The sequence below is a fragment of the Rhodotorula toruloides genome (genome assembly GCF_000320785.1).
Source record: "Rhodotorula toruloides NP11 unplaced genomic scaffold Scaffold4, whole genome shotgun sequence".
In the NCBI taxonomy this organism is placed as follows: domain Eukaryota; kingdom Fungi; phylum Basidiomycota; class Microbotryomycetes; order Sporidiobolales; family Sporidiobolaceae; genus Rhodotorula; species Rhodotorula toruloides.
The window spans coordinates 512,729-534,883 of record NW_015622964.1 but is presented as its reverse complement, the minus strand read 5'-3'; the positions used below and the strand labels follow the sequence as shown (position 1 = coordinate 534,883).

The 22,155-nt window shown below is 60.8% G+C and overlaps 12 protein-coding genes across 12 annotated transcripts; 5 read left to right on the top strand and 7 right to left on the bottom strand.

The window, feature by feature from the left end:
• Nucleotides 1-144: 144 nt before the first annotated feature.
• Nucleotides 145-1,700, bottom strand: RHTO_06221 (uncharacterized protein; the record flags this gene model as incomplete). The annotated part of the gene is made up of 3 exons (XM_016419882.1): nucleotides 145-841; nucleotides 1,146-1,345; nucleotides 1,398-1,700. The coding sequence occupies 3 exons, from the start codon at nucleotides 1,698-1,700 to the stop codon at nucleotides 145-147; spliced, it is 1,200 nt and encodes a 399-aa protein (XP_016275336.1).
• Nucleotides 1,701-2,103: 403 nt separating this feature from the next.
• On the top strand, nucleotides 2,104-3,677 carry RHTO_06220 (uncharacterized protein; the record flags this gene model as incomplete). The annotated part of the gene is made up of 2 exons (XM_016419881.1): nucleotides 2,104-2,349; nucleotides 2,406-3,677. 2 exons carry the CDS (start codon nucleotides 2,104-2,106, stop codon nucleotides 3,675-3,677), a joined length of 1,518 nt encoding a protein of 505 aa, XP_016275335.1.
• Nucleotides 3,678-3,982: 305 nt separating this feature from the next.
• RHTO_06219 (uncharacterized protein) lies at nucleotides 3,983-5,553 on the bottom strand (the record flags this gene model as incomplete). Its single annotated transcript, XM_016419880.1, has 2 exons — nucleotides 3,983-5,164; nucleotides 5,236-5,553. The coding sequence occupies 2 exons, from the start codon at nucleotides 5,551-5,553 to the stop codon at nucleotides 3,983-3,985; spliced, it is 1,500 nt and encodes a 499-aa protein (XP_016275334.1).
• Nucleotides 5,554-5,954: 401 nt separating this feature from the next.
• RHTO_06218 (uncharacterized protein) lies at nucleotides 5,955-7,465 on the top strand (the record flags this gene model as incomplete). The annotated part of the gene is made up of 2 exons (XM_016419879.1): nucleotides 5,955-6,209; nucleotides 6,263-7,465. The coding sequence occupies 2 exons, from the start codon at nucleotides 5,955-5,957 to the stop codon at nucleotides 7,463-7,465; spliced, it is 1,458 nt and encodes a 485-aa protein (XP_016275333.1).
• A 218-nt stretch (nucleotides 7,466-7,683) lies between these two features.
• Nucleotides 7,684-8,816, bottom strand: RHTO_06217 (SNF7 family protein, charged multivesicular body protein 2A; the record flags this gene model as incomplete). The annotated part of the gene is made up of 5 exons (XM_016419878.1): nucleotides 7,684-7,872; nucleotides 7,935-8,153; nucleotides 8,264-8,419; nucleotides 8,573-8,737; nucleotides 8,805-8,816. The coding sequence occupies 5 exons, from the start codon at nucleotides 8,814-8,816 to the stop codon at nucleotides 7,684-7,686; spliced, it is 741 nt and encodes a 246-aa protein (XP_016275332.1).
• Nucleotides 8,817-9,395: 579 nt separating this feature from the next.
• On the top strand, nucleotides 9,396-10,566 carry RHTO_06216 (UMP-CMP kinase; the record flags this gene model as incomplete). The annotated part of the gene is made up of 6 exons (XM_016419877.1): nucleotides 9,396-9,510; nucleotides 9,633-9,689; nucleotides 9,790-10,055; nucleotides 10,131-10,257; nucleotides 10,370-10,434; nucleotides 10,492-10,566. The coding sequence occupies 6 exons, from the start codon at nucleotides 9,396-9,398 to the stop codon at nucleotides 10,564-10,566; spliced, it is 705 nt and encodes a 234-aa protein (XP_016275331.1).
• A 662-nt stretch (nucleotides 10,567-11,228) lies between these two features.
• RHTO_06215 (arylsulfotransferase) lies at nucleotides 11,229-13,429 on the top strand (the record flags this gene model as incomplete). The annotated part of the gene is made up of 8 exons (XM_016419876.1): nucleotides 11,229-11,493; nucleotides 11,555-12,188; nucleotides 12,278-12,348; nucleotides 12,407-12,495; nucleotides 12,557-12,684; nucleotides 12,743-12,782; nucleotides 12,875-13,138; nucleotides 13,196-13,429. 8 exons carry the CDS (start codon nucleotides 11,229-11,231, stop codon nucleotides 13,427-13,429), a joined length of 1,725 nt encoding a protein of 574 aa, XP_016275330.1.
• A 5-nt stretch (nucleotides 13,430-13,434) lies between these two features.
• On the bottom strand, nucleotides 13,435-15,045 carry RHTO_06214 (uncharacterized protein; the record flags this gene model as incomplete). Its single annotated transcript, XM_016419875.1, has 3 exons — nucleotides 13,435-13,537; nucleotides 13,596-14,442; nucleotides 14,502-15,045. The coding sequence occupies 3 exons, from the start codon at nucleotides 15,043-15,045 to the stop codon at nucleotides 13,435-13,437; spliced, it is 1,494 nt and encodes a 497-aa protein (XP_016275329.1).
• A 576-nt stretch (nucleotides 15,046-15,621) lies between these two features.
• RHTO_06213 (uncharacterized protein) lies at nucleotides 15,622-17,112 on the bottom strand (the record flags this gene model as incomplete). The annotated part of the gene is made up of 3 exons (XM_016419874.1): nucleotides 15,622-15,626; nucleotides 15,703-16,524; nucleotides 16,578-17,112. The coding sequence occupies 3 exons, from the start codon at nucleotides 17,110-17,112 to the stop codon at nucleotides 15,622-15,624; spliced, it is 1,362 nt and encodes a 453-aa protein (XP_016275328.1).
• A 573-nt stretch (nucleotides 17,113-17,685) lies between these two features.
• RHTO_06212 (uncharacterized protein) lies at nucleotides 17,686-19,139 on the bottom strand (the record flags this gene model as incomplete). The annotated part of the gene is made up of 3 exons (XM_016419873.1): nucleotides 17,686-17,690; nucleotides 17,765-18,565; nucleotides 18,623-19,139. 3 exons carry the CDS (start codon nucleotides 19,137-19,139, stop codon nucleotides 17,686-17,688), a joined length of 1,323 nt encoding a protein of 440 aa, XP_016275327.1.
• A 322-nt stretch (nucleotides 19,140-19,461) lies between these two features.
• On the top strand, nucleotides 19,462-20,918 carry RHTO_06211 (uncharacterized protein; the record flags this gene model as incomplete). The annotated part of the gene is made up of 5 exons (XM_016419872.1): nucleotides 19,462-19,843; nucleotides 19,902-20,171; nucleotides 20,237-20,379; nucleotides 20,447-20,572; nucleotides 20,637-20,918. The coding sequence occupies 5 exons, from the start codon at nucleotides 19,462-19,464 to the stop codon at nucleotides 20,916-20,918; spliced, it is 1,203 nt and encodes a 400-aa protein (XP_016275326.1).
• A 198-nt stretch (nucleotides 20,919-21,116) lies between these two features.
• RHTO_06210 (DUF2237 family protein) lies at nucleotides 21,117-22,036 on the bottom strand (the record flags this gene model as incomplete). Its single annotated transcript, XM_016419871.1, has 4 exons — nucleotides 21,117-21,478; nucleotides 21,579-21,663; nucleotides 21,728-21,792; nucleotides 21,958-22,036. 4 exons carry the CDS (start codon nucleotides 22,034-22,036, stop codon nucleotides 21,117-21,119), a joined length of 591 nt encoding a protein of 196 aa, XP_016275325.1.
• Between the last annotated feature and the right edge of the window lie 119 nt (nucleotides 22,037-22,155).

Below are 22,155 nucleotides of genomic sequence, written 5' to 3'. Positions count from 1 at the left end.
GAGCGGGAGACCGAGCTGAACAGCGAGATTACGAGCGGTTCGCTGATAGCTCTCGCAGATCGTAAACTCGGCTCGAAACTCACGTCGTGAGGAAGGACACGAGTAAAAGCAGGTTCAAGGCACAGAAGCTTGGGAGCAGGTCGACTACATCTCCTCGATGATCCGCCTCTCGCAGAGCGGTTTGACGAGCTCGGCGAGTTCTCGCAGGCCTGCGGCGTCGCCCACGTCGCAAAGTCGCTTGCCATGGTCGGAAGCCCATGCGAGCGTATCGAGAACGGCGTCGGCGGTGTTCGACATGCAGGTATCGTCTGCGGAGATGGTCAAAGGTTGATCGAAGACGGCGAGGCGGCTGCCGGGCGTCCAGGACAAGTCGATGTCGCGCCGCTCGCACCAGTTGGCGAACGCCTCGACGTTCTTGAGGCGGGTGGTCGGCGGCGTCGCAATACGGAGGCTGACGCGACGAGCGAAGAGAATGTCTGGCGGGAGAATCGCAGTGCAGTCCAAGGTTGCGTCCCAGTCGAAGAGGGCGAAGGTGAGATCGATGGTCCTGACCCTCGGCAGGCTGAGCTGCGCGAGTATGGCGAAGGCGTGGAGCGGACCGGTGATGCTGAGCGCTTCGAGGTGGTGCAAGGTCGGAGATGAAGGCAGAGGGTCGGATGGCTCCATGACGGTGGGAAAGAAGACATCGAGCTTGACGAGTCGTGCCATACACTTCTCGACGAAATGGAAGACCGACCACGACAAGGACTTCGTACTGAAGTCCCGCAACGCGGGAAAGCGAGCCTCGTCCGGCCAGGTCGCGTCATCGCTCAGCAAGTCGTCCCACTCTAACGGCGGGGCGCTCGAGAGATCGAGATGCGTTAGGCATGGCAGCATCGTCAGGACATGAAGGCGTATGCTGGAGGAGTAGTTATGAGCTGACTCTTCGAACAGTGTCGAGCCGGGATTGCGGAACTCGAGGCGAAGCAGGGTGCCGGTATCCGCGAAATTCGAGAGATACTCCGTGGTGAAAGCAGTTCTGACCTCGTCGTGTACGACGCTCGTCGTGTACGACGAGTGTCGATATGCGAGAAGCATTGTTGCGAAAAGCTTTCGTCGCGAGAAATGCAGGACTCGACGCTTCGGGATAGTATGGAGCGACATACCGCATATCTGAGGCGAGCTGGTGTCGCAACGAAATTTCGAGCGTGTCGACGTTCGGAAGTTGCGGAAGGGCGACAGCTGCGGCGACGTATTTAGACAGGGACGCGGTGTGCAGGTCGATGCGGCGGACTCCGTTGAGGATGGCTTGCGGGATGACGCCGAAGCGGTAGAGACCGGAGGCAAACTGCTGAGCTTTGGCGACCTGCGCGTCGTCATTGTCAGCAGCGCTCGTCGGCAGGAACTGGGGGACCCACCGGACAGAGAAACGGGAGACACAGCTCGCGCAAACGCTTGTTGAGGAGCGAGATAGCGTGCAGGCCGCGACCGTGCCACGTACTGAACTTGCTGTCCCTGATGACCGGAGGTGGCGAGTCCAGGTCTTCGGAGTCGCTGTCGTAGACCCTCTTCCTCTTCTTCGAAGGATCCGTTACGCGTGTCCCTCCCATGCCACTCTTGCGAAATTCTTGGTCCTGCTTGTGCACAAGAACCACGATGTGCTTGAGCAGCTCGGTCGGCAGCCTGTCAAAGTGGCTCGGGGTCGAGGTAGGCGAAGACATGCTGGACGAGAAGAGGTCGACGAGGAGGCGAGTGGGAGGCGTGCGCGGCTTGGAGAGGTTGAGCGTGGGCGTTGAGAGCTACTCTGAGCAGTAGCGCGTGCCTTAGCAGTCTCTGGACGCAGCGAGCGCGACCAGAAGTGAGCGGGAGGAGGCAAAGAGGCGGAGACGAGCCTCTCGCTCTCGCAACTCGCTCGAGGCTAAGTGTGGCCTTGCTGAGGTGCTTTCAGGGCTTCATTGTACCGTCTGAGCCTGCCATCGACCGCCCTCGACGCCATCGTCTCAGCTTCTCCTCCTCATCAGTTGCGACTCACTGGTTTGCTTCCTACCCTTCACACCGCATCGCAGGCGTCGCTACCTTGCTTCTACACTTCCTAGCTCCTTTCGCCTCGCTCTGACAAGGGCCATGTCCGCCTCGACTCCACTTGCACACCCGCCCAACCTCCTCCAGACGAACGCTCGACTCGACCTCCTGCCGGCCGAGCTGCTCAAGGTCATTGTCGAGCAAGTCGACGCTCAAGACGCCAAGATAGAGCTTTTGCCATACATCCACTCAAGATGGCTCATCAATGGAGACTTCCCACGAGGCATCGCTGTTCTGTCGTTGACTTGTCGGCGGTTGCGGGAGGCGACCTTGCCGTACCTTTGCCAGGTGCGCCATCAGTGCACCACGTCGCGAACTGTCAGATTGACTCGTGTCATTCACAGGAAGTTTGCCCCCGCCAACTTGCCCACCCGCTTTTCCAGTTCCAACAGCTACCGCGCGCTCTCGTTCAGAACATCCGGACCCTCGACTGCACCGAGATGACTCCGACGACATTTGCAGCGATGGCCCTCAACGTTGCGTCTCTGCCGAAGCTGGAAGCGATCAAGGTCTCCTGCAACGTCCTGCACTGCACCCTAAAACCGCGCCACGCTTCGTCCACGTCAAGCTCATCCTCCGATTCGTCCTCGTCCTCCGACTCTGACGCGATGTCTGCCGTCAATTCCGGCGCACGTTCCGTCAACAACAAGACTTCCTGGCCGCGCGATGCTTGGTCGGCGCGCGAAGCGGCGTCAATGCAAGCCCTTTCGATACAGCTGGCTCAAACCGCCCTCCGACAAGGCAACTCGTGCTTCAAGTCTCTTGCACTACACGATCTCAGGCCGCAGGACTTCGACCAAACACTCGATCTTCTCGCCAACCCTGCCGCCCTCACCAGCTTGACCCTCACTTCCTGGTCGAGGTTCTACACCACAGCCGATATGCCCGCCATCCAGGCTCTCTCGCGTTTGGTTCATCTTGAGACGCTCCATGTCAGCGGCGTCGATTCCTTCAACTACCCTGAGCCGAAGCGCCTGCAAAACTTCCCCAGCCTTTCCACGGTCCGCACCCTCTCGATCCGTGGATATTCGCCCCGGGTCGTGCGAATCGTCAACCACCTCGCGCCGAATGTCGTTAATTTGACGCTCGTGTACCAGTCGGCGTCGCCTTCTTCCGCCGACCGTCTCGCCAAATTACCCTGCCTGCGCCACCTCGATCTTCGCGCTTCATGGCATCACATCAGCGTCTTGTCAGCATTCTCGACATGCACCCTGTCCACGCTCACCTGGGTGGAACAGGAAGACTCGACTTATCGCGTCGCGGGTCATGGCCGAGTCACCCTCGCCCGCCTGCTGCGACTCGAGCAGCTGCGCACCTCGCTCCGCACCGTGCGATTCACCCCGCGCAGTCGGATGGCATGGGCGACGGAGGAGATGCAGGAGCTCTCCCAAGCCTGCCGGGATCGCGGAGCATCCCTCGAGGTCAGGCTGGGAGTGGACAACCCGGGGGACTTGCCGGAGGATCCCGCAGTTCAGGCGAACACGATGCAGGACACGCTCGCATGGGCATCAACGCACGTCGAATGGCTCGCTCGACTTGGCGACGCAGGCGGGTTGAAGGAAATGTGGGACGTCTTGTACGAAGCAAGGCAGCGGCAGGCAGTGGCCTTGACTTAGCGCGAGGTAGCAGTCGTCGCGTTGCTGCCGCCTCCTGCGAATGATGCTTAATCCTCGAGACCTGCGAGCGCGAGCGTGAGTTTGTGAGCAGGCGAGCGGGCGGCTTCCCCTTGCGAGCGAGCGCGTTCTCCTTGACTTCCCTGAGCCAGAAGCGATGTCCCGCAAACAGAAAAGCAAACAAATAAGTGCGCAATGCGCGCCCAGCCCCCTTCGCGCAACCTGCAAGGGAGCAGAAAGCTTTCCGAAAGACTCTCGGGAGGACATTGAGCGGAGATGACAAGCGAAGTACCATTCCACTCGAGCTGCTACATGTCCTCGATGAACTCGCGCTCGCGGAGCGGCTTGACAAGCGCGGCGAGTTCCTGTAAGCCGTCGGCGTCCTTGAACTCGAGAAGGCGCTGCTTGCGGAGGACTGCATGCCGCAGCGCGGCATCAATGGCGTCGCCGACGTCCTCGAGAGCCTCGTCGTCGTACTGCGGCGGGGGTGCGGGCGAGTACGGGTAGAAGATGTTCGAGGAGAAGTGGACGAGGCGGATGCCATGCCTTTCGCACCATGCGTCGACGGCTTCGGCATTCTTGACGCGCAGACTCGTGTCGACTGCAAAATGCATGTCGACGTGCTGCGGCAGAAGTGTGTCCGCCGTGAAGAGCCGGGAACAGTCGATCTCCTGATTCTCCGCTCGCACAAGCGCAATCTTGAGCAATCCGAGAGCAGGTAGGTGAAGGTGGGCGAGGACGGCGGTCATCTTGCTTGGACCGATGATCTGCAAACGCTTGAGGGAGGGCAGCGTCCACGTCCCGTCCAGCTGGTCAAGCGAACTGTAGGATTGGGTGAACTCGATCTTCAACACCTCGAGCTTCGGCATCGCCCTCTCAATGAAGGTGAAGACCGAGAAAGTCGTCGCATTAGCCTGGAACGTACGCAGTGACGAGAACTGTCCGGCGTCTGTCCAGGGAGCGTTGCGAGTCAAGTGGCCAAAGTAGATGCTGTCCGCCCCGCTTAGGTCCAGATGGGTGAGGGAAGCGTAGTCTCTCGCGATCTTGCGTAGAGATGCTGCCGGCACGTCGCGGGCCGTGTTGAAGAGGGCTTGGCCGAAGTCGCGGAACTTGAGGCATCGCAGGGAGTCGGTTCGGGCGAACAACGGGATGATCGTGTCCTCGAAGGCGCGGTAGCCGGGCTCATGGAGCACGAGAGAACTGATCTGCGAGCTGGTGCGGCCGAAAGCTTCTTTCGCGAGCGCTCTTGCCGGCTCCCCGACGTCCGACACCCCTTCACTGTAATGGTACTGTGGATGGAGCGGAAGGCGATCGTCGACGAAGAGTTCGAGTGTGTCGACATTCTTCAGCTTCGAAAGTGCCGCAGCGGTCGCCACGAAGTCGGACTCGTTCGAAGTGCGCAGGTCGATACGCTGGATGCCGTCCAGGATCGCTTGAGGAACGCGGCCGAAAATGAAGAACGCTGATACAAAATGAGCAGGTTTCGCAGTCTGTATACCTGTCGCTCAGCACGCCTTCGCCCCGCGTTGAAAGGGGGGGGGGGGAGGAGGAATCGACGCACTGGAAGGAGGACCGGAAGGCACAACTCGCGCAGCCGCTTGTTGAGGAGCGAGAGGGCGTGAACGCCTCGCCCATACCACCAACTGAAAGCACCCGGCTCGGGTGCACGAGCTTCCCCCGTGTACAACACGTCCTCGGGGTCGGGTCGAGTCGAAGAGCGGCGGACGCCACCTTTGCCGAACACCTTGTCCTGCTGATGCACCAAGACGACGATGTGCTTGAGCAGCTCAGTCGGCAGCCTGTCAAAGTGGCTCGGGGAAGGCGGCGGCGCGGGCATGTCGGGGAGGGAAGCGGGAGAGGAGAAGTCGAGGGAGGCCATGCGGGCGGACGCGAGTGCGCAGCGTCGACTTGAAAAGCTTCTAGCAGTGACTTTGAAAGCAGCAGCAGTGTTCAGGCGCAGCGAGCGCGACCAGCAGTGAGCGGGAGGAGGGAGAGAGGCGAAGACGAGGCTCTCGCTCTCGCAACTCGCTCGAGTCGGACTGTGACCTTGCCGGGCTGCTGTGAAGACTCTATCGGACTGTCTGAACCCGCCACTGACCGCCCTCGACGCCGTTGCCTCAACTTCTCCTCCTCATCAGTCGGGACTTGCGGGTTCGCCTTCTTCCGTTCACAGCGCATCGCAGGCATCACTTGCACGCGCTGCAGCCTGCCTCGGAGCATACACACGCTCCCACGCCGCGACAAACGCTTGGCACAACGTCGGTGCTCGCCTCTCGCGCCATGTCCCCCTCGACCGAGTCGTCCTCGAACAGCGATGCCGGCGCGGGCGACGGCGAGCAGAGGCTGCCGAAGTATCGACTCGACGCGTTGCCGGCCGAGCTTCTCAAGCTCATCGTCGTCCTCGTCAAGGAGCAGGACGAACGTCTCGCTCAGCCCCTCTTCCAGAGGCATGCGCCGCCGCTCAGCGACGGTATCCGGGCGCTTTCTCGTGTGAGCAAGATCTTGCGAGCAGCAGTCATCCCCTACCTCCGTCAGGTGCGCGCACTCTCACCCTTCGGCCACCAGTTTCTAAGGGTAAGTTCCTGCAGATCGTCACGCCAAACCAACTCGCGCACCCCCTCTTCCAGTACGGCCGGGTTCCGCCCCCGATGCTGCAGGCCCTCAAGCTTCTCGACTGCCGCAGGTTTGACCGCGAAAACGCCGTTCCCGCAACCGCGAACCTGGAGCGGCTTCCGAGCCTTGATTCGCTTCGCATCAACTGCTACACGTGGGATCTTGCGCTGGGCAAGACACGGTTCACTTCGCCTGAATCCGAGTACGATGATGACGGCGAACCGATTCCGCCGCCTCCAGCGCCCAAACCTCTCGATAGGCTGCAGGCTCAGATGGCGCAGGAAGCTCTCGAGCTGGCCAAAGCCCGGTTCAGCGCGGTTCATATCGAGCAGATCGATACGCCTACGCATCTGAAGCGGCACTTCAAAACGTTCATCGACGTCGGCGCACTTCGGGGGCTCTCCCTTTCTCCCTGGACCCAATTCTACGACCCCAGCAAAGCACCTCATCTCGCCCCGCTTCAGGAATGTCTACATCTCGTCACGCTGCGCCTGTCTGGCGACGGCAAGAGCGGCATCAGCGAACCGGTGCAGCCTGACTTCCTCATTCGTCTCCCTTCTGTCGAAGAGTTGTCCATTGACAGCCGGTCGCCACGAATCGCTCGTGTGATTGAGCGCATGGCGCCCAATGTCCGCACTCTTCGCCTGACCTGCGATACGTGGGATAAGATACCCGCCGAGTTTGCGCCCGCCGACTTGCCGCACCTCGCCAACTTGCACATACACGCCACAGACTATCACGTCCATGCATTGAGCCTCTTCGCCAAATGCCCCTATACATCAGCAACTTGGACCGATCCTCGCTGCCTCATGGTCTTCGGCCCCGACACGAACCTCGCAGAGATCCTGCCTCTTGAAATCTTTTCGCCTACCCTTCGCTGCTTGCGCGTCGAAGCGTCGCACAGTGGCACTATCGCGTCGAGCTTTGAATCCTATCGGGCCTTGTGCACGACCCGCGGGATCGCCTTCGAGTACGACGTTGGAACGCGCGCCGTCGACTTCCTTGTCAACAGCGGCGACGAGGAACTCTCTTCACAGGCTTCGGCCGTGCGCGAAGTGCTCAGATGGGCGCAGGACAGGGTCGACTGGCTCGAGCAACTCGGCGACAAGGGTGGACTGCACAAGATGGCCAGGCGCGTGCAGGACCTCAAGACGTGGCAGGTGCTTGACAGGGCGTGACGGGCGGAGGAGCCTCGTGCGGCGTATACCCAGCTTGCAAGTCAACATACATCGCTTCGGTTTTGAGAAGAGAGCAGCGCGAGCGAGGACTGAGAGCGCGAGAGAGCCAGGGTATGCGACGTTGGCTGAATCTTGATCATGGAGACTGAAAAGGAGGAAGAATGATACATGCCGGCACGCACGACAGTACAACACGAGAGCCCGCCTCCATCGCCCACTCAATCCCGCCTCAGGTTGTCCAACCTCGCCTGCAGGTCATCCAATCCAGCGTCTCCACCTGCTGGTCCTGCGCTGCTCGCTGCTCCGCCACCAAGAGAAGGTCCAGCCGACTCGCCGACTGCGACTGCGCGACGAACGCCTGGTTCGGAGACTTTCGAGGCGGGGAGTGCGGTCGGTGCTTCGCCGAGCTGAACAAGCGAAAGCGACCGTCAGCGAGAGCGGCGAGAGGTCGAGAGATCCTACTACGCACCTGCTGACCGACGCTAACGCCAATCTCCGCCAACACCTCCTCGAGGATCCTGTCTCCCTCTTCCTCCTCCGTCTCGCCCACATCATCCTTCATCGCATCGTCGATCGCGTCGCCCATCATCTCCTCCTTCATGTCCATCATCGACGACTCTTTCTCAAAGTCTTGCAGGATGCGCTGGATTTGCGGGAGGTTGAGCTGGCGGGACATGAGGGACATGGCCTGCGTGGCGAGAGCAGTTGTGAGCGTCAGCTCACATCGTTGCTTTTGAAGAGCGATCTCGGATGCGGGCCAATCCGCGTATCTCGCTGGAGAGAACAGGCCGAACGCACCTTTGTCGCTCCCTTCATCGCCTCGGCCATCTGCTGATTGCTCCTCATCCCCTGAATCCGCAGAGAGACCGCCTGCAGCTGCGTCTTCATGGTGTAGAATTTGGAGACGTATCGCCGTGTTCGGACGAGGTCCTTCGCCATGACCTTGCACGAGCCCTGCGGGAAGCGAAAGGGTCAGTCTGCGGTTCACTCGCTGCGTCCGCTTCGACCGTCCAGAGCTTCCACACGGTACCGATTGCTTCCGTCGACGAAAAGGCCGCAGGACAGCCAACGCCGGGCACAGAAGCGACAGGCTGAAGCGAGACTCACAATCTCTCCCTTCCTCGCCCCGTTCTTGATGTCCATGATGAGCTTCTTCTCCTGTTGCTCGAGCTTGCTCCTCTCCCTGTCCAGCTCTCGCTGCGCCTTTTGCAGCGCGCGCTGGTGTTGCCGCAACCGCTCGGCCGGCGTCTTCGTCCGTCCAAAGAGCGTCTCCTGCATGAGGTTCGGGGAAGGGTCAGTGTGGGCCCTTCAATCCCATATGTAGCACGTCGCTACGCACCACGATGTTCATGGCGAGGACGGCGGGTTCGAGAGGAGGTGGGGCAAGATGACGACCGAGAGGAGGAGGAGAGCGACTGGGACGGGACGAGCGCAGGCTAGAGATGTTTCGATAGTTTGTAGCAGCCTGCTCAACGGTGTATGAGCCCGTCCAAGCCAGATAGCGGTGAGCGAGCGAGCGGTTCTCTTCCAACCCTCTCCGCGAGGTCCGGGTTGGACGTCGACACCTCGCTTTCGGCTCAGAGCGGCAGTGTGATGCCTGCGACCCCTCCACAGAAGCCACCAGCGTCCCGCAACCTCGCCATCCCGCTCGCCGTCGTCGGGATCATCGCAGCGTCCGCCTTCGTCTTCAAGTCGACCCTCGACAAGCGCAGCAAGGACGCCCGCGAGCACGCCAGGAGGAAAGACTACCCGAATCCGATCTAGGCTGCCGCAGCAGACCAGCCTTTGCGGTTGTTGCGACTCCTTCAACTTCGTCCTCCTCCTCCTCTCCCGCTCTCCCTCGTCCACGACCGCTTCCTCGCATCGCACGGCTCAGCTCGGCTTGTTCTCCTCCCCTTCGCTCCTTCAGATACCTTCAGTACCCGCCAGAATGTCCGTCGCTGCAGCAGAACGCGGGACGACTGCCACGACCAGCGCGACTTCCTCGCCGGCGTTCGACCCCAAGGAGGTGACTGTCATCTTCGTGCTGGGTGGACCGGGTGCAGGTGTGTGCAGGCCTCTCTCTCTGTGTTCGTACAGCGCACTCTGCTGACCAGCTGGCTCCCGCCAATCCTCCTCGTCCACCGCCTCGTCTCATCGCATACACTCGCTTACTTCCCGCAAACAGGCAAGGGCACGCAGTGCGCCCGCCTCGTACAGCACCATGGCTTCGTTCACCTGTCCGGTACGAGCTGCCTCCCCTGCTCAGCTGTCCTGCTTGCTGACCCTGTTCTCCTCCCTTGCACGTCATTTCAACAACTTTCGACTTTCCTCCCTGCACGTAGCCGGCGACCTCCTCCGCGCAGAACAGCAGCGCGAAGGCTCGCAGTTCGGCGCCATGATCAAGGAGTACATCACGGAGGGCAAGATCGTTCCTATGGAGGTCACGATCAAGCTCCTCGAGAACGCCATGCGCGCGGCCATGAGCTCCGAGGCGGGCGAGGCGAAGGAGGCGGATGCGAACGGCGGCGTCAAGGGTATCCCGGCGCGGAGGTTCTTGATTGATGGCTTCCCGCGGCAGATGGACCAGGCTGTCAAGTTTGACGAGACGGTGCGTGCTGCCCTTCCACTCAACGCTATGGCCGGCTTGAAGGCGATACCACGCTAAACCGTCTGTCACCCGCAGGTCTGCCCCTCCTCCCTCGTCCTCTTCCTCGTCTGCCCCGAACCGATCCTCCTCGAGCGACTGCTCGAGCGCGGCAAGACTTCTGGACGAGATGACGACAACGCAGAGAGCATCAAGAAGCGCTTCCGTGAGTTCGGCGCGATTGCTTCAGGCAGACCTGCGAGACTACATCTTCGCGCAGACGGGTGCCCGCTCCTGCCACGCATTGCTGCTTATACTGACACCTTCCATCGTCGCAGAGACTTTCGTCAACACCTCTATGCCGGTCGTGGACTACTACCGCAAGCAGGCCAAGGTCGTCGACGTGAGCTGCCATCTCACGAGCACCCTTCCAGTCTCCGCTGACCGGCCTATCTTGCAGATCGACTCGTCCAAGAGCATCGAGGAGGTCTACGCCGACATCGAGAAGGGTATCGCGCCTGTTCTTCGCGCATGAACGCTCTCGACACCCGCCATGAACACTGTCTCGACGCTCGCCCTCCCCTCCCGTCCGCCCTCGCTTCACCGTCTCTTCAGTAGAAGACCTTTCTTGCAGTGCGCCGCGACGCGGCAGTATGTATCTCTGCGCCGGCGTTGCAGCACATCCTGCGCTCTTTCGCCAAGGCCTGCCTGCGAGGAGGATCGCAAAGGCTGCGCACCAGCGCCGGCGAGCATGGCCGGGCGTCTCCCGCGGTTCCTCCGTCTCGATACGAGTTATGCGTCGAGCATGCCTTGCCGCTGAGCAAGCAGCGACTCGTCCTCGCGCTGGCTCATCGTCGGCCGCTGTGGATGCGACGACGCCTGTCCAGCGGTTGCCTCGTCGCTGGCCTCGCTCGCTCGGCGCGGCTATTCTTGTGGCCTGCTCTAAGATTGCCTGCGCATCTCGATCGCGGCCCCTTGCGGCATCCGACGGTGGAGGCGCAGTCCGAACAGCGCTCCGCTCCCGCGCAGTCGCGTGCGGCGTCCTTTCCTGTGCTCCGCGACTCGTGCTCTCCTTCTTGCTACTCGAGAGCGCTCGAGAAGCAGCGACCGGCGAAGAGCGACGCGCGCTTGGCCTTCTCAACCGCGACGCCCCCACACCGTCTCCGCCGACACCGACACTCGTTTCCACCCATCGCTATGCTCAGACGCGCCGCCGTAGCCGCCACAACGGCCGCAGCGAGCATAGCACTCGTCCAGGCCGACTCCGTCGTGAGGGACAACTCGTCGACCTGGTGGCAGACGGTCGACCCCGTCCAGACTTTCCACTCGTCGCCGCTCACACCGCCAGAGTTCAACGTCCTCACTTACGACATGAGCAAGCCGATTGATGGGAACTACACGATGCTGTCGTACCGGGGGACGGGGACCTCGCAGCCAGCGCCCCTGATCATGGACAACAACGGTATGTCCCCGCTGTTCTCCTCGGTCGTTGCGCTCCTTTCTCTGACCTGGATCTCAAACAGGCTCTCTGATCTGGTCGGGTGCCGAGGACGGCTACACCGACTCGATGAACACAATTGTGCAGAAGTACCGCGGAGAGGACGTCTTGACGTTCTTCTCGGGCCAGTTCTATTCGGCGGGCTACGGCGTCGGCCACTGGAACCTCCTCTCGAGCAACTACAGCCTCATAAAGCAGGTCTCGACCATCAACTCGACGAGCAACGCGGCCGACAACGCCGCCGACTTTCACGAGTTCCTCCTCACGGAGAACAACACGGCGCTCGTCGAGGCGTGGCGACTCACCGAGACCGACTTGACGCCGTCGAACGGCACGGGGACGGGCTGGACGTTTGACTGCGTCTTCCAGGAGGTGGACCTCTCGGGCGAAACGGACAAGCTCATGTTCGAATGGAGCGCGCTCGCGCACATGAACACGGGCGAGTCATACTTCACGGTCCAGGATGACGGCAACTCGAGCTCAAAGCCGTTCGATTGGTGCCACATCAACTCGCTCGAGAAGGTGTCCAGCACGGGCAACTGGCTCGTCAGCTTGCGCGGCCCGTCGACGATTTACTACATCGACGGCCAGAACGGCGACATCCTGTGGCGTCTCGGCGGCAAGAACAGCAACTTCACGATGGGAACGAACGCGACCTTGTGCGTCGACGCCATTCCTTTCCCCTGCCGGCTCTCCTCGAACGTTTCGTTCGAGCAAATGACTCACCCACCGTCGCTCACACTCGCAGTTGGTATCAGCACGACGCTCGCGTCATGGCCGGGCAAGACGTCACATCGGGGCGCTTCAACATCTCGCTTTGTGAGTTCCGCTTCCTGCCCGTCGTCTCCGAGCCTTCGCTGACGCGCCCGCCTCGCAGTCGACAATGCCGCTGGCGGCGGAGCACCCTCTGAACCTACTGCTCGCGGTCTCGTCCTCGAGCTCGACACGAACGCCTGGACTGCGACGGTGCGTTCGAGGAACGAGGAGGTCTGCTGCTCTTTTCTGCTGACGACTCTCTCGCCTACAGGTCATGCAGGAGTGGATTCCCTCGTTCAACAACGTCGCTCCGTCGCAAGGTTCCGTCCAGCCGCTCGACAACGGCAACACTTTCATCGGATGGGGAGCTGTGCCCTACTTTACCGAGTATGCGCCCGAGTGAGCCACGCTCGTCCATTGAGTAGCTTTTCCCCCACTGACAGTCAACCTCTCGCAGCGGATCAATCGTGCAAGATGTCACTTTCGGCACGACTGAGGTGAGTGACGCTCCGATCCCACCGCCTCTCATCCCGCTTTGACAGACTGCCCTGTTGAGGAGCACCAGCTGACCCTTCCTGTTCCCTCGCAGAACCTCGTCATGTCGTACCGCGCCTTCAAGCAATCCTGGTCAGGCAACCCGCTCACTTCGCCCTCCGTCGCCGTCAACTCGTCCTCCGCCTACGCATCCTGGAACGGCGCGACGAGCGTCGCACGCTGGGTACTCCTCGGCGGCGCGAACGAGTCGAGCGTGACGACACAGCTGGCCAATACGACGAAGACCGGTTTCGAGACGCAAGTCGGGAACGTCAACTCCAGCTTCCCCTTTGTTGCGGTCGCCGCTCTCAGCTCAGACGTGCGCTCTCGAGGTCTTCTCTCGGAGAGACGTCGCTGACTCGCCACTCGTCCGCAGGGTACCTGCCTCGGCTCGTCGTATGTCTACTCCACCAACTCGATGAACACGACCTCGCAGCAAGCCAGCTGCCCGAGCGGTCTCAAGGTTGCGTCGCCTGGCACGAACGGCACGTCGGCGGCGTCGGGCTCGTCGGCCGCGAGTGGCTCGACTTCGGCTGCTGGAAGGAGCGGAGCAGTCGATGCGCTCGTTGCGGGTGCGGCGCTGGTCGCTGGCGCTTTCGTTCTCGCCTAATCATCTTATTGCGTAGCATTTTCTGCATGGATACCCGTTTGTCTCCCTTCTCGCAGCTGAACGTGCGATCCATGGATCGGAAGAGATTCTTCGTGTTGCGAGGTGATGCTGCGTTACCGTACCACCCGCCATCGCAGTCAAGCTGCGAGCGAGAGCGAGAGTGCACGTTGGTGAAGCTGAATCTGCCAGAGTTGGCGATCCCATCGGAGACGCACCTGTTTTCGCCGCCCTGAGCTCAAGCAGTTCGAGCATGATCGGCGCCGCTCCTGTAATCTCGTCGCGCCTGACCTTCGCCGTTTCGGCCTTCCAGCTTACCGAGCTCGTGACGGCATTGTAATGCTCGACGATAAAGTCGAGGACGACCTTGCGCCAGGCATCGTAGCAGATTGAGGTGTCGGAGAAGAGCTCGTAGGTCGCCGACTCGGAAGTAAGCTGCTTCGAGAGGTTCGTGAGGCAGAGGTGCTGAAGCACGGCGAGCTCGAGGAGGTGAGCGAGTCGGAAAGTTGACTTGGGAGAGGCCGGGTAAGGCAGAGTCGGGTCGGAGGAGACGGCTCCCTCGATGCGAGACCTGCGAGTCGGACCGTCTGGGTCGTTCTCTGAAGAGAACGTCGAGGACAGTGGCGCGAATGCGATGAAGCCAGTTCGGAGGTAGGCGAGGACGGCTCGATAGGTCGTGAAGGCGGTCTTGGCGATCTTGATCTCCTTGTACGAGTGCTGCAGCTCGTCGCGCTCGTGCTGCGAAGGCGGATGCGCCTGAAAGTAGAGCTCGTCCGTCTCGTCGTCCGAGTCGTCAAAGTCCTGCGCGCGGGCATCGGCAGCGGCCGCTGTCGCTGAACCACGACGAGTCTTGGGGCGCTTCGAAAGGACAGAGACGGCTTCGGCAAACGCAGACGAGAGAAGAGTCTTGAAGTACGGAGAAGACTGAGACAAGAAGCGCGATTCGGCCCACAAGGCGGCTTCATGCTGGGGGAAGAAGAAACGGACGCTTTTGTGCGGCGTGGACAGCTCGAGTGCTGCGCGCGCAATGAAGGCTCAGTACGTCTGCGAACAAACAAAGAGCAGTGCCGCTCACCAGGCAGCCGATTGAGCAGCATCTGAGGAGGTTCAGCTCCGCCCGAGTCAATGGAGAACGTCACCCGATAGGTACGATGGACTTTGAGGTCGTCTTCAAAAGCCTCAGCCGCCCGCGTCAGCATCTCTGGCTTGATGGTTAAGTAATAGTGGGTGAATGACTTCGAAGATTGGGAATTGAGCGACGGGTTCGGACGAGGCTGCCACTTCGAACTGTCGACGCATTCCGCTTGTGATCCCTTGACGGAGAAAATTTCGAGCAGTACCGTCGATCGTGCGCCCCAAATGCCGACCGGCAAGAAACCGTGCCAGACTTGTACGCGGATGCTGCCATTGTCGGAAGACCGGAAGCCGCACTGCCACTTGCCGACGAGCGGTACTCCTTCGAGGTTGAACTTCTTGTCCAGCTTCGGGTCCGCCAAGTCGAGCTCGAGGTCGACGGTGAAGGTGTAGTGGAAGTGTCCCTCGAGGTGGAACTTGACGAGTTTGTGCTCGGTCGGCGCGGGCGCAGGGTTGGCAGCATTCTGAGCGGCGGGAGTAGCCATCTTAACAGTGCAGCGCGAGCTCTAGAGATGAGTGTGTGCGAGCGAGTGTAGGGCAGGAAGGAGAAAAGCGCGAGCAGGTGGAACCGGAAGGCCACCTCGCGCGGGAACGCGTTGACGAGGTGAACTGGGTTTGAAGAAGGCTGGCAGACGCTTCTGAGCCTTGCACAACCGCGCGAAGCCGTGTGTCGCCCACCCTCTCCTCCTCGAATCCTCATCTTGCCTCATCAGTCGGCTCAGAGGAAGTGCTGCGACGCGTTGCTGGTCTACGGGTAGGCTCGCTTCAGGCATCAGAGTACAATTCAGATCAGCAGCCGAAGCGGCAGGCCCAAGCGAGAGCAATGCAGCGAGTTCCTCGAAGCAGCGGAACGGCGAGCAAGCGAGAAAGCCCTGTCGTCGGCATCTCCTTTTCTCGCTCCGCACGCCAAGGCGCATGACAAGCGTCATGACTCGACGCGCACGTCGCTCAGACGGTGTACTCTCGGGCGAGATGAAGAATGGTGAGGACGAGGGATCGGATTGCGCGGAGCGACACGCGCTGGACGGCTGTACGAGCGAAAGCCAGAAGAGAGTGAAGATCTAGGCTGTAGAAGATCAACGGTGGAGCGGGTCGAGTCAGCGAGCCGGACTGGTTAGAGAGAAACGAGAACGAGAACGCGCCTGTCTTGAGGACCTTGCGCTTGAACAGCTCGAGCATGATCGGCCCCGCTCTGGGGACCTCGTCGCGCTCGACCCTGCTCGTCGCTTCAGTCCATCCCGCCGACTTTGTGACGGCGTCGCAGTTCTTGACGATGTAGTCGAGGACGACGTTGCGCCAGGCGTCGTAGCAGACGCACATGTCGGTGAAGAGCTCGGCGGGCGCGCAATTGATCGTCAACTGCTTGGAAAGATTGGCAAGACACAGAGTCTGGAGTGGCGCAATCTCGAGAAGATGGGCGAGGCGATATATCGACTTGGGCGAGACGGGATAGGGCAGGGACGATCTCGCAGAAATGGCCGCCTCAATGCGCGATTTGCGAGTCGAGATGTCGGTCTCATCGGGCACGGGGAGAGTGGAGGAAAGTGGCGCAAAGGCGATGAAGCCAGTTCGGAGGTAGGCCAGGACGGCTCGATAGGTCGTAAAGGCAGTCGCGGTGATCTTGATCTCCTTGAACGGGTGCTGCAGCTCGTCGCGCTTGTGCTGCAAAGCCGGGTGCTTCTCGAAGTAAAGCTTGTCCGTCTCGTTGTCAGAGTCTTCGAAGCCCTGGCCGTCCGGGTCTGCCGCATCTGCATCAGTTGGAGCAGGAGCTGCCGTTCCCGTCGTCGCACTGGCCGTACGCTTCCGCTTTTGTGGCACGGTGACGCTCTCGGCGAAGTCGCTGGCGAGAAGTGTTCTGAAATACGGCGACGCGCGAGACAGAACACTCGATTCGGGCCAAAGGTCGGCATCGTGACGGGGAAAGAAGAGTCGGACATTGTGCGTGAAAGCCGACAGATCGGTATCTGTAAGTATCTCTGTCAGCAAGCGGGCAGGTCTGGCTCGAGGCTCTGCTCACCAGGCATGCGCCTGATCAACCTCTCCGCTTCAAGAGTAGGTTTGGTGGGTCGCGAGTGGATGTCGATGATGAGGCGATAAGCGCGATGTTCGACCGGATTGAATGCGCTGGAAGACGCAGCGGCCGCATCGTTGACCTTGCCAAGCGGGATGTCGAGCAAATAGCTATTGCACACTCCTCCCAATTCCGGATCCAGCCGCGGCGCAGGGTCCCTCCCCCAAGCGACTTCTTCCAGCAGGACCTGCTGTCCGTCCGTCAGGTAAAAGAAGCGAAGGAGGACGCGAATTTGCGGTCCCCATCGACCAGCGGAGAGGGCGCCAAAGTTGAGGACGATGTCGACACAGTCCGCGCGCCTGTTGACGTCGCACATCCAGGTCCCTGCCAGCGGCACACCGTCCAGCTCGAATCGTTCGTCCAGGTTGGGTTCCATCAGGTCGAGGTCGAGGTCGCAAGTGATCGTGTGATGGAAGGACCCCTCAACGGTCTGCTTGACGAGGAGGGGGTTGACGACATTCTGAGCAGCGAGCGCAGCCATCTTAGCGGTACTGCGAGAGCTCCAGCGGGTGAGTGTGTGCGAGCGAGTGAAGGGGAGGAGGGAGAGAGGCGCGAGCAGGTGGAACCGGGAGCCCACCTCGCGCAGGAAAGCGTTGATGGGTTAAGGTTGCTTTGGAGACACTCTGTGAGCCTGCAACGGGTCTGCGCACCCGTGCGAAGCGTTGTGTCGCTCTCCTCCTCCTCTTCGAATCCTCATCAGTCGGCTCAGAGGAAGTGCTGCGACGCGTTGCTGGTCTACGCGTCGGCTCGCTTCGTGCAATAGAGCACATTCCAGGACAGCGGCCGAAGGGGCAAGCCAAGCGAGAGCAGTGCAGTTCGTGGGACTCGCTTCCAAGCAGCAGAACGGCGCGCAAGCTAGTTACCCGCGTTGCCACCAGCTGTTCATTCACTTTCAGCATCGCCGAAGCTCACGACAAGCATGATGACGGACGCCCAGTCGCTCAGACGGCACACTGTCGAGCGGGAGAAGAAAAGGCGAGGTACGCGAGATTGGATTGCGAGAAATGATGCGTGCTGAACGGCTGTACAAGTATAGCGCGAGGAGTGTGACGGTCTAGGCTGTACACGACAGTGCAGCATTTAACGAGTCAGCGAGGCAAGCCGGGCACGATGAAGCGAGGAGGGGAACGCACCCGTCTTGATAACCTTGCGCTTGAACAGATCCAGCATGATCGGCGCCGCTCCTGGCACTTCGTCGCGCTCAACACGACTCGTCGCTTCAGTCCATGCGGCTGACTTCGTCACCGCATCGCAGTTCTTGACGATGTAATCGAGGATGACGTTTCGCCAAGCGTCGTAGCAGACGGTCGTGTCGGAGAAGAGCTCCTTTGGCGCAGAGTCGGGCGTGAGCTGCTCGGAGAGGTTGGCGAGGGAGAGCTGCTGGAGCTCCTTGAGCTCGAGGAGATGGGCGAGGCGGTAAGTCGATTTGGGCGAGACGGGGTAGGGAAGAGACGGGTTCGCTGAGACAGCGTCTTCGATGCGCGTGCGACGAGTCGAGATGCCGGGCGCGTCGGATTCGGGGAGCGTGGAAGACAGTGGCGCGAAAGCGATGAAGCCAGTTCGGAGGAAGGCGAGAACGGCTCGATAGGTCGTAAAGGCAGTCGCGGTGATCTTGATCTCCTTGAACGGGTGCTGCAGCTCGTCGCGCTTGTGCTGCAAAGCCGGGTGCTTCTCGAAGTAAAGCTTGTCCGTCTCGTTGTCAGAGTCGTCAAAGTCCTTCGCGTCGGCATCGACTAATGTAGTGGCGGCTGTCGAGTCGTCACGGGTTCTGGGTCGCTTCGACGGCATGGTGACAGCCTCCGCAAAGTCGGATGAGAGAAGAGTTTTGAAGTAAGGCGAGGAGCGATTGAGGAAGCCGGAATCCGCCCAGAGTTCGGCTTCGCACGTCGGAAAGAAGATGCGCACATTCGCGGGTGCCGGCGAAAGCTCAACGGCTGCAGACATGAGATCAGTAACACTCGCATGCGCAGAGTGGGGGGGTGATGACCTACCAGGCAGTCGCTGGATCAACGTCTGCGCTTCCGGCAAGGGTCGGCCACCTCGCGCATCGAAGTAGATGACACAGCGGTAGTTTCGATGCGTGTTGGGGTCATAGCCATGCGCATTCGCGGTACCGGAGCTCATCAGGAGGTCGAGAGGGATCTTGGACACAAAATTGACGAAGACCCTCCCAGCTTCTGCTCGATCTGGCCGGGGCATTAGATGCCATCTCGACTCCTTCAGCAGCGTATGCTGCCCTCCCGCCGTGTAATAAAGCTTCACGTTCGTGTGAACGCGCGCACCCCATCGGCTGCCATGAACGGCTCGAAGGCAGATAAGGTTGTCCCGTCTCTCAACTTCCAGCGCCCAATCCCCCGCCAGAGGAACGTCGTCCAAGTCGAAGCGCTCGTCCAGGTCGGGGTCCATCAGGTTGAGCTCGAGGTCGCAGGTGATCGTGTGGTGGAAGGCGCCTTCAACGGTCTGCTTGACGAGGCGCGGCGCGAAATCGACTTCAGCGGGTTCAGCCATCCTAGCAGTGCAGCAAACGCTCCAGCGGGTGCAGCGGGTGTGAGCGAGTGAGGAGCAGGAGGGAGAGCCGTGTGAGCGAGAGGAAGGACGGCGACAACAGCTCGCGAAGCCCGGTGAAGTCCTGCATCCAGGTTCGCGATTCTGCTGAACACGATGGGCAGCATCGCTAGCCTCCGAAACGCCTGCAACCCTCGTTCTCCTCCTCCTCATCGCTGTCAAGTTGACATCGCGTCGACGCGCGCGGCGAAGTTGGCCTCCCGTGGTGACGTCGCTTTTGCCTCTCTTGCCTCGACGATTCACTCGCTGAAGCTGTCAACCTGCCATGGTGACCACACGCTCGCACGACGACGACAAGCCCGCCGCTTCGACCGGCGACAAGCGCCACGCTGCCGAGGGAGGCAGCTCGCCCAAAAGGAAGAAGGTCGTCGCAAAGAAGGACGAGGAGGACGGCGGAGACGAGGACGAGCAGCACAAGAAGCCGACTAGCAAGGGCGGAAAGGGCAAGCACGTGCAGAAAAAGGTCGTCAAGCATGAGGAGCAGCACGAGGAGAAGGGCGAGGAGAAGAAGGACGAGGGCAGGAGGCCGGCGGGTATGAGCGAGGACAAGAAGCACGAGGAGCCGAAGGGAGACATCGTTGAGGGCAACGCCCAGCCTGGACAGGTCCCCGCTCACCTGCCCGAGCCCGACGCAGAGAGGAAGCATGGTGCGTTCGACCTCCCTCGAACTGTGCGAGGCCAGTTACTCACGCCTTTGTTTGACAGGCATCATCGAGAAGGGCCACGTCTACTTCATCTACCGCCCGAAAGTCGAGATCGACCACCCCGAATCGCTCGACGACGTCCAGCGCTTCCACCTCCTCGTCGTCCCACACGGCTCGAAGCTCCACCGCCTCATCGCGATCGGCAAGAAGGCTCTGCCCGACGCCAGCGAGTCGACTCGCCCGATCTGGGGCCAGGTCGTCAATGTCGGCGAGGACATGAAGGCGCTCAAGGAGGGTCTCGGACCGAAGACTTACGAGACCAAGACGCGCGGTCAGTCTCGACCGCTCTCTCTCGAAGCGCCTGAACGAACGTACTGACGCTCGCCGCATCCGCAGGAACCCGCCACCAAGCGGGCGCTCGGGTCGCTGCCTCGGGTGCCTACGTCCTCTACACGGTCGAAAACTACCCGAAGGACTCGGCGAACGAGTCTGCCGTCTATCACACCTACTTCGCCTACGAGATCGCCGTTCCTCACGAGGTGCGTCTCCCGTTCCTTTGGCCTTCCTTACTCGTATCCCAGCCTCATCAGCTTGCCCCGGCTGCAGATGGGCGAGGTGCAAGAGGCGCTTCACATCCAGCACGAAGGCGCTTTTACGCTCCAGGTCAAGAACCCCGAGGCGCCGTCCACGAACCCGGCGGTTGGTAACCAGCCAGCTAGCAAGCACCCTCAGGTCTGTCTCCCGCTCGCTCTACCTGCCGCGCGTTCTCGCGTCAACGTTCGGGTCGCGCTCGCAGTTCCCGCCCGAGTACAAGAAGCTCTTCCACACCAAGTTCATCCCCGCCTCTCCTCCCGAACTGCTCGACTACCCGGGCGCCGAACTTCTCCTCATTCCCTCGAAGCACGAAGCAGTTCAGGACATTGGCGAGAAAGCGGAGAAGGAGCTTGACAAGGAGGAGAAAGAGTTGGAGAAGAGCATTGAGGGTCAGAAGGACGGCGGGGAAGCGAAGAAGGCGTTGAAGGAGATGGGGCTCGAGGGTTTGATTGATGGGAAGGCGCTCGAGGGTCATTGGGAGTGAGCGCGAAGTGCAGGCGTGGTGCACTTCGGAGCGAGTTGGTGGAGGGCGGATCGCTTACCAAAATGTAGCTTCTCCAGCCCACTCTTCGTTTCTTGTAGCTTGTTTGTGTTGGAACGCGACGTGTCATTCTTTACAATATGTGCAGAGCGAGGGCAACAATATGTACTACGAGGAAAAAGCGCAAGAGAACGGAATTCTTCACCTCCCAATCTTCTCGCCCGTTGCGCCTCCAGCGATCTCCCAGCCAGTGACACCGGCAGGCCCACTTCCACTCCCTCCAGCTCCGCCCGTACCATCTCCTCCAACCGCAAACCTCTCCAACTCCTCCTTCGAGAACCCGCCATCAAGCGGTGCCCTTTCATGCGTCGCCTCGAGCACGACGCGCGGTACGATCTGCTCGCCGAGCGGATGAGAGGCAGCCGCTTTGAGAGCTTCGTACCAGCGAGAGGCGCAGAGGCACCAGACGCAGGGAGGGGAAGTGGTTGATTGGGACGTCGAGACGGACGAGGGGGCGGATTGGCGCAGGCGAGGGAAGAGCGGCCACAAGTCGTTACCGCGACCTGTAGGGAGGTTGTGTCAGTCAAATTCCGGCTCGCTGAGTTGAAGCTTGACCGGATCTGCCCATCTGAGCGAGGTTCAGGAGAAGTAAGGACTACGCACTCCTGCTGAAATCGAGGAACGTCGGCGTCACGACAGCCGCAACGGTGTGCGAGCCAGGGTCGTGAGGACTGGCGTCGCAGAAGTTCTGCGGAGGAGCTGCGTCGGTTAGCTGCGTCTGAATCTCGAGGGAGAGCCAAGAGTGAGCGCACGTTGCGGAAGAACCCAGTCGTCGGGCCATCGCCGACGGGTGCGGGACGCAAGGTGTCGCCAAAGACTGGAAGAGTCAAAGAATAGCGTCAGGTAAGCCGTTTTTCGAGCCGAGAGACAGGCGATCTCGAGGAGAGCTAGGTGGAGCGACCCTCAACAGCCCGCCTTCGCGCGTTCCGGCCCCGCTAGCAGCTCGAAGACGTCGTCCTTGTCAAAAAGCGGGCGGACCCACTGTTCTTTCGAGGGAAGACGGGGAGACCACCCTCTTCTCCGCCATTCAATGATGAGGATCCGTCGCGACCTCTAGACATGCTTGGGCGGAAGCTGGGTGGCAGTGGGACTTGTTGTGCGTAGGTTCGAGCGAGTAGCAGCGGCAAAAGGCTGCGCTTGAGCATGAAGCGGGTCCTATAGGTGAGCTGTTGAGGGAGAA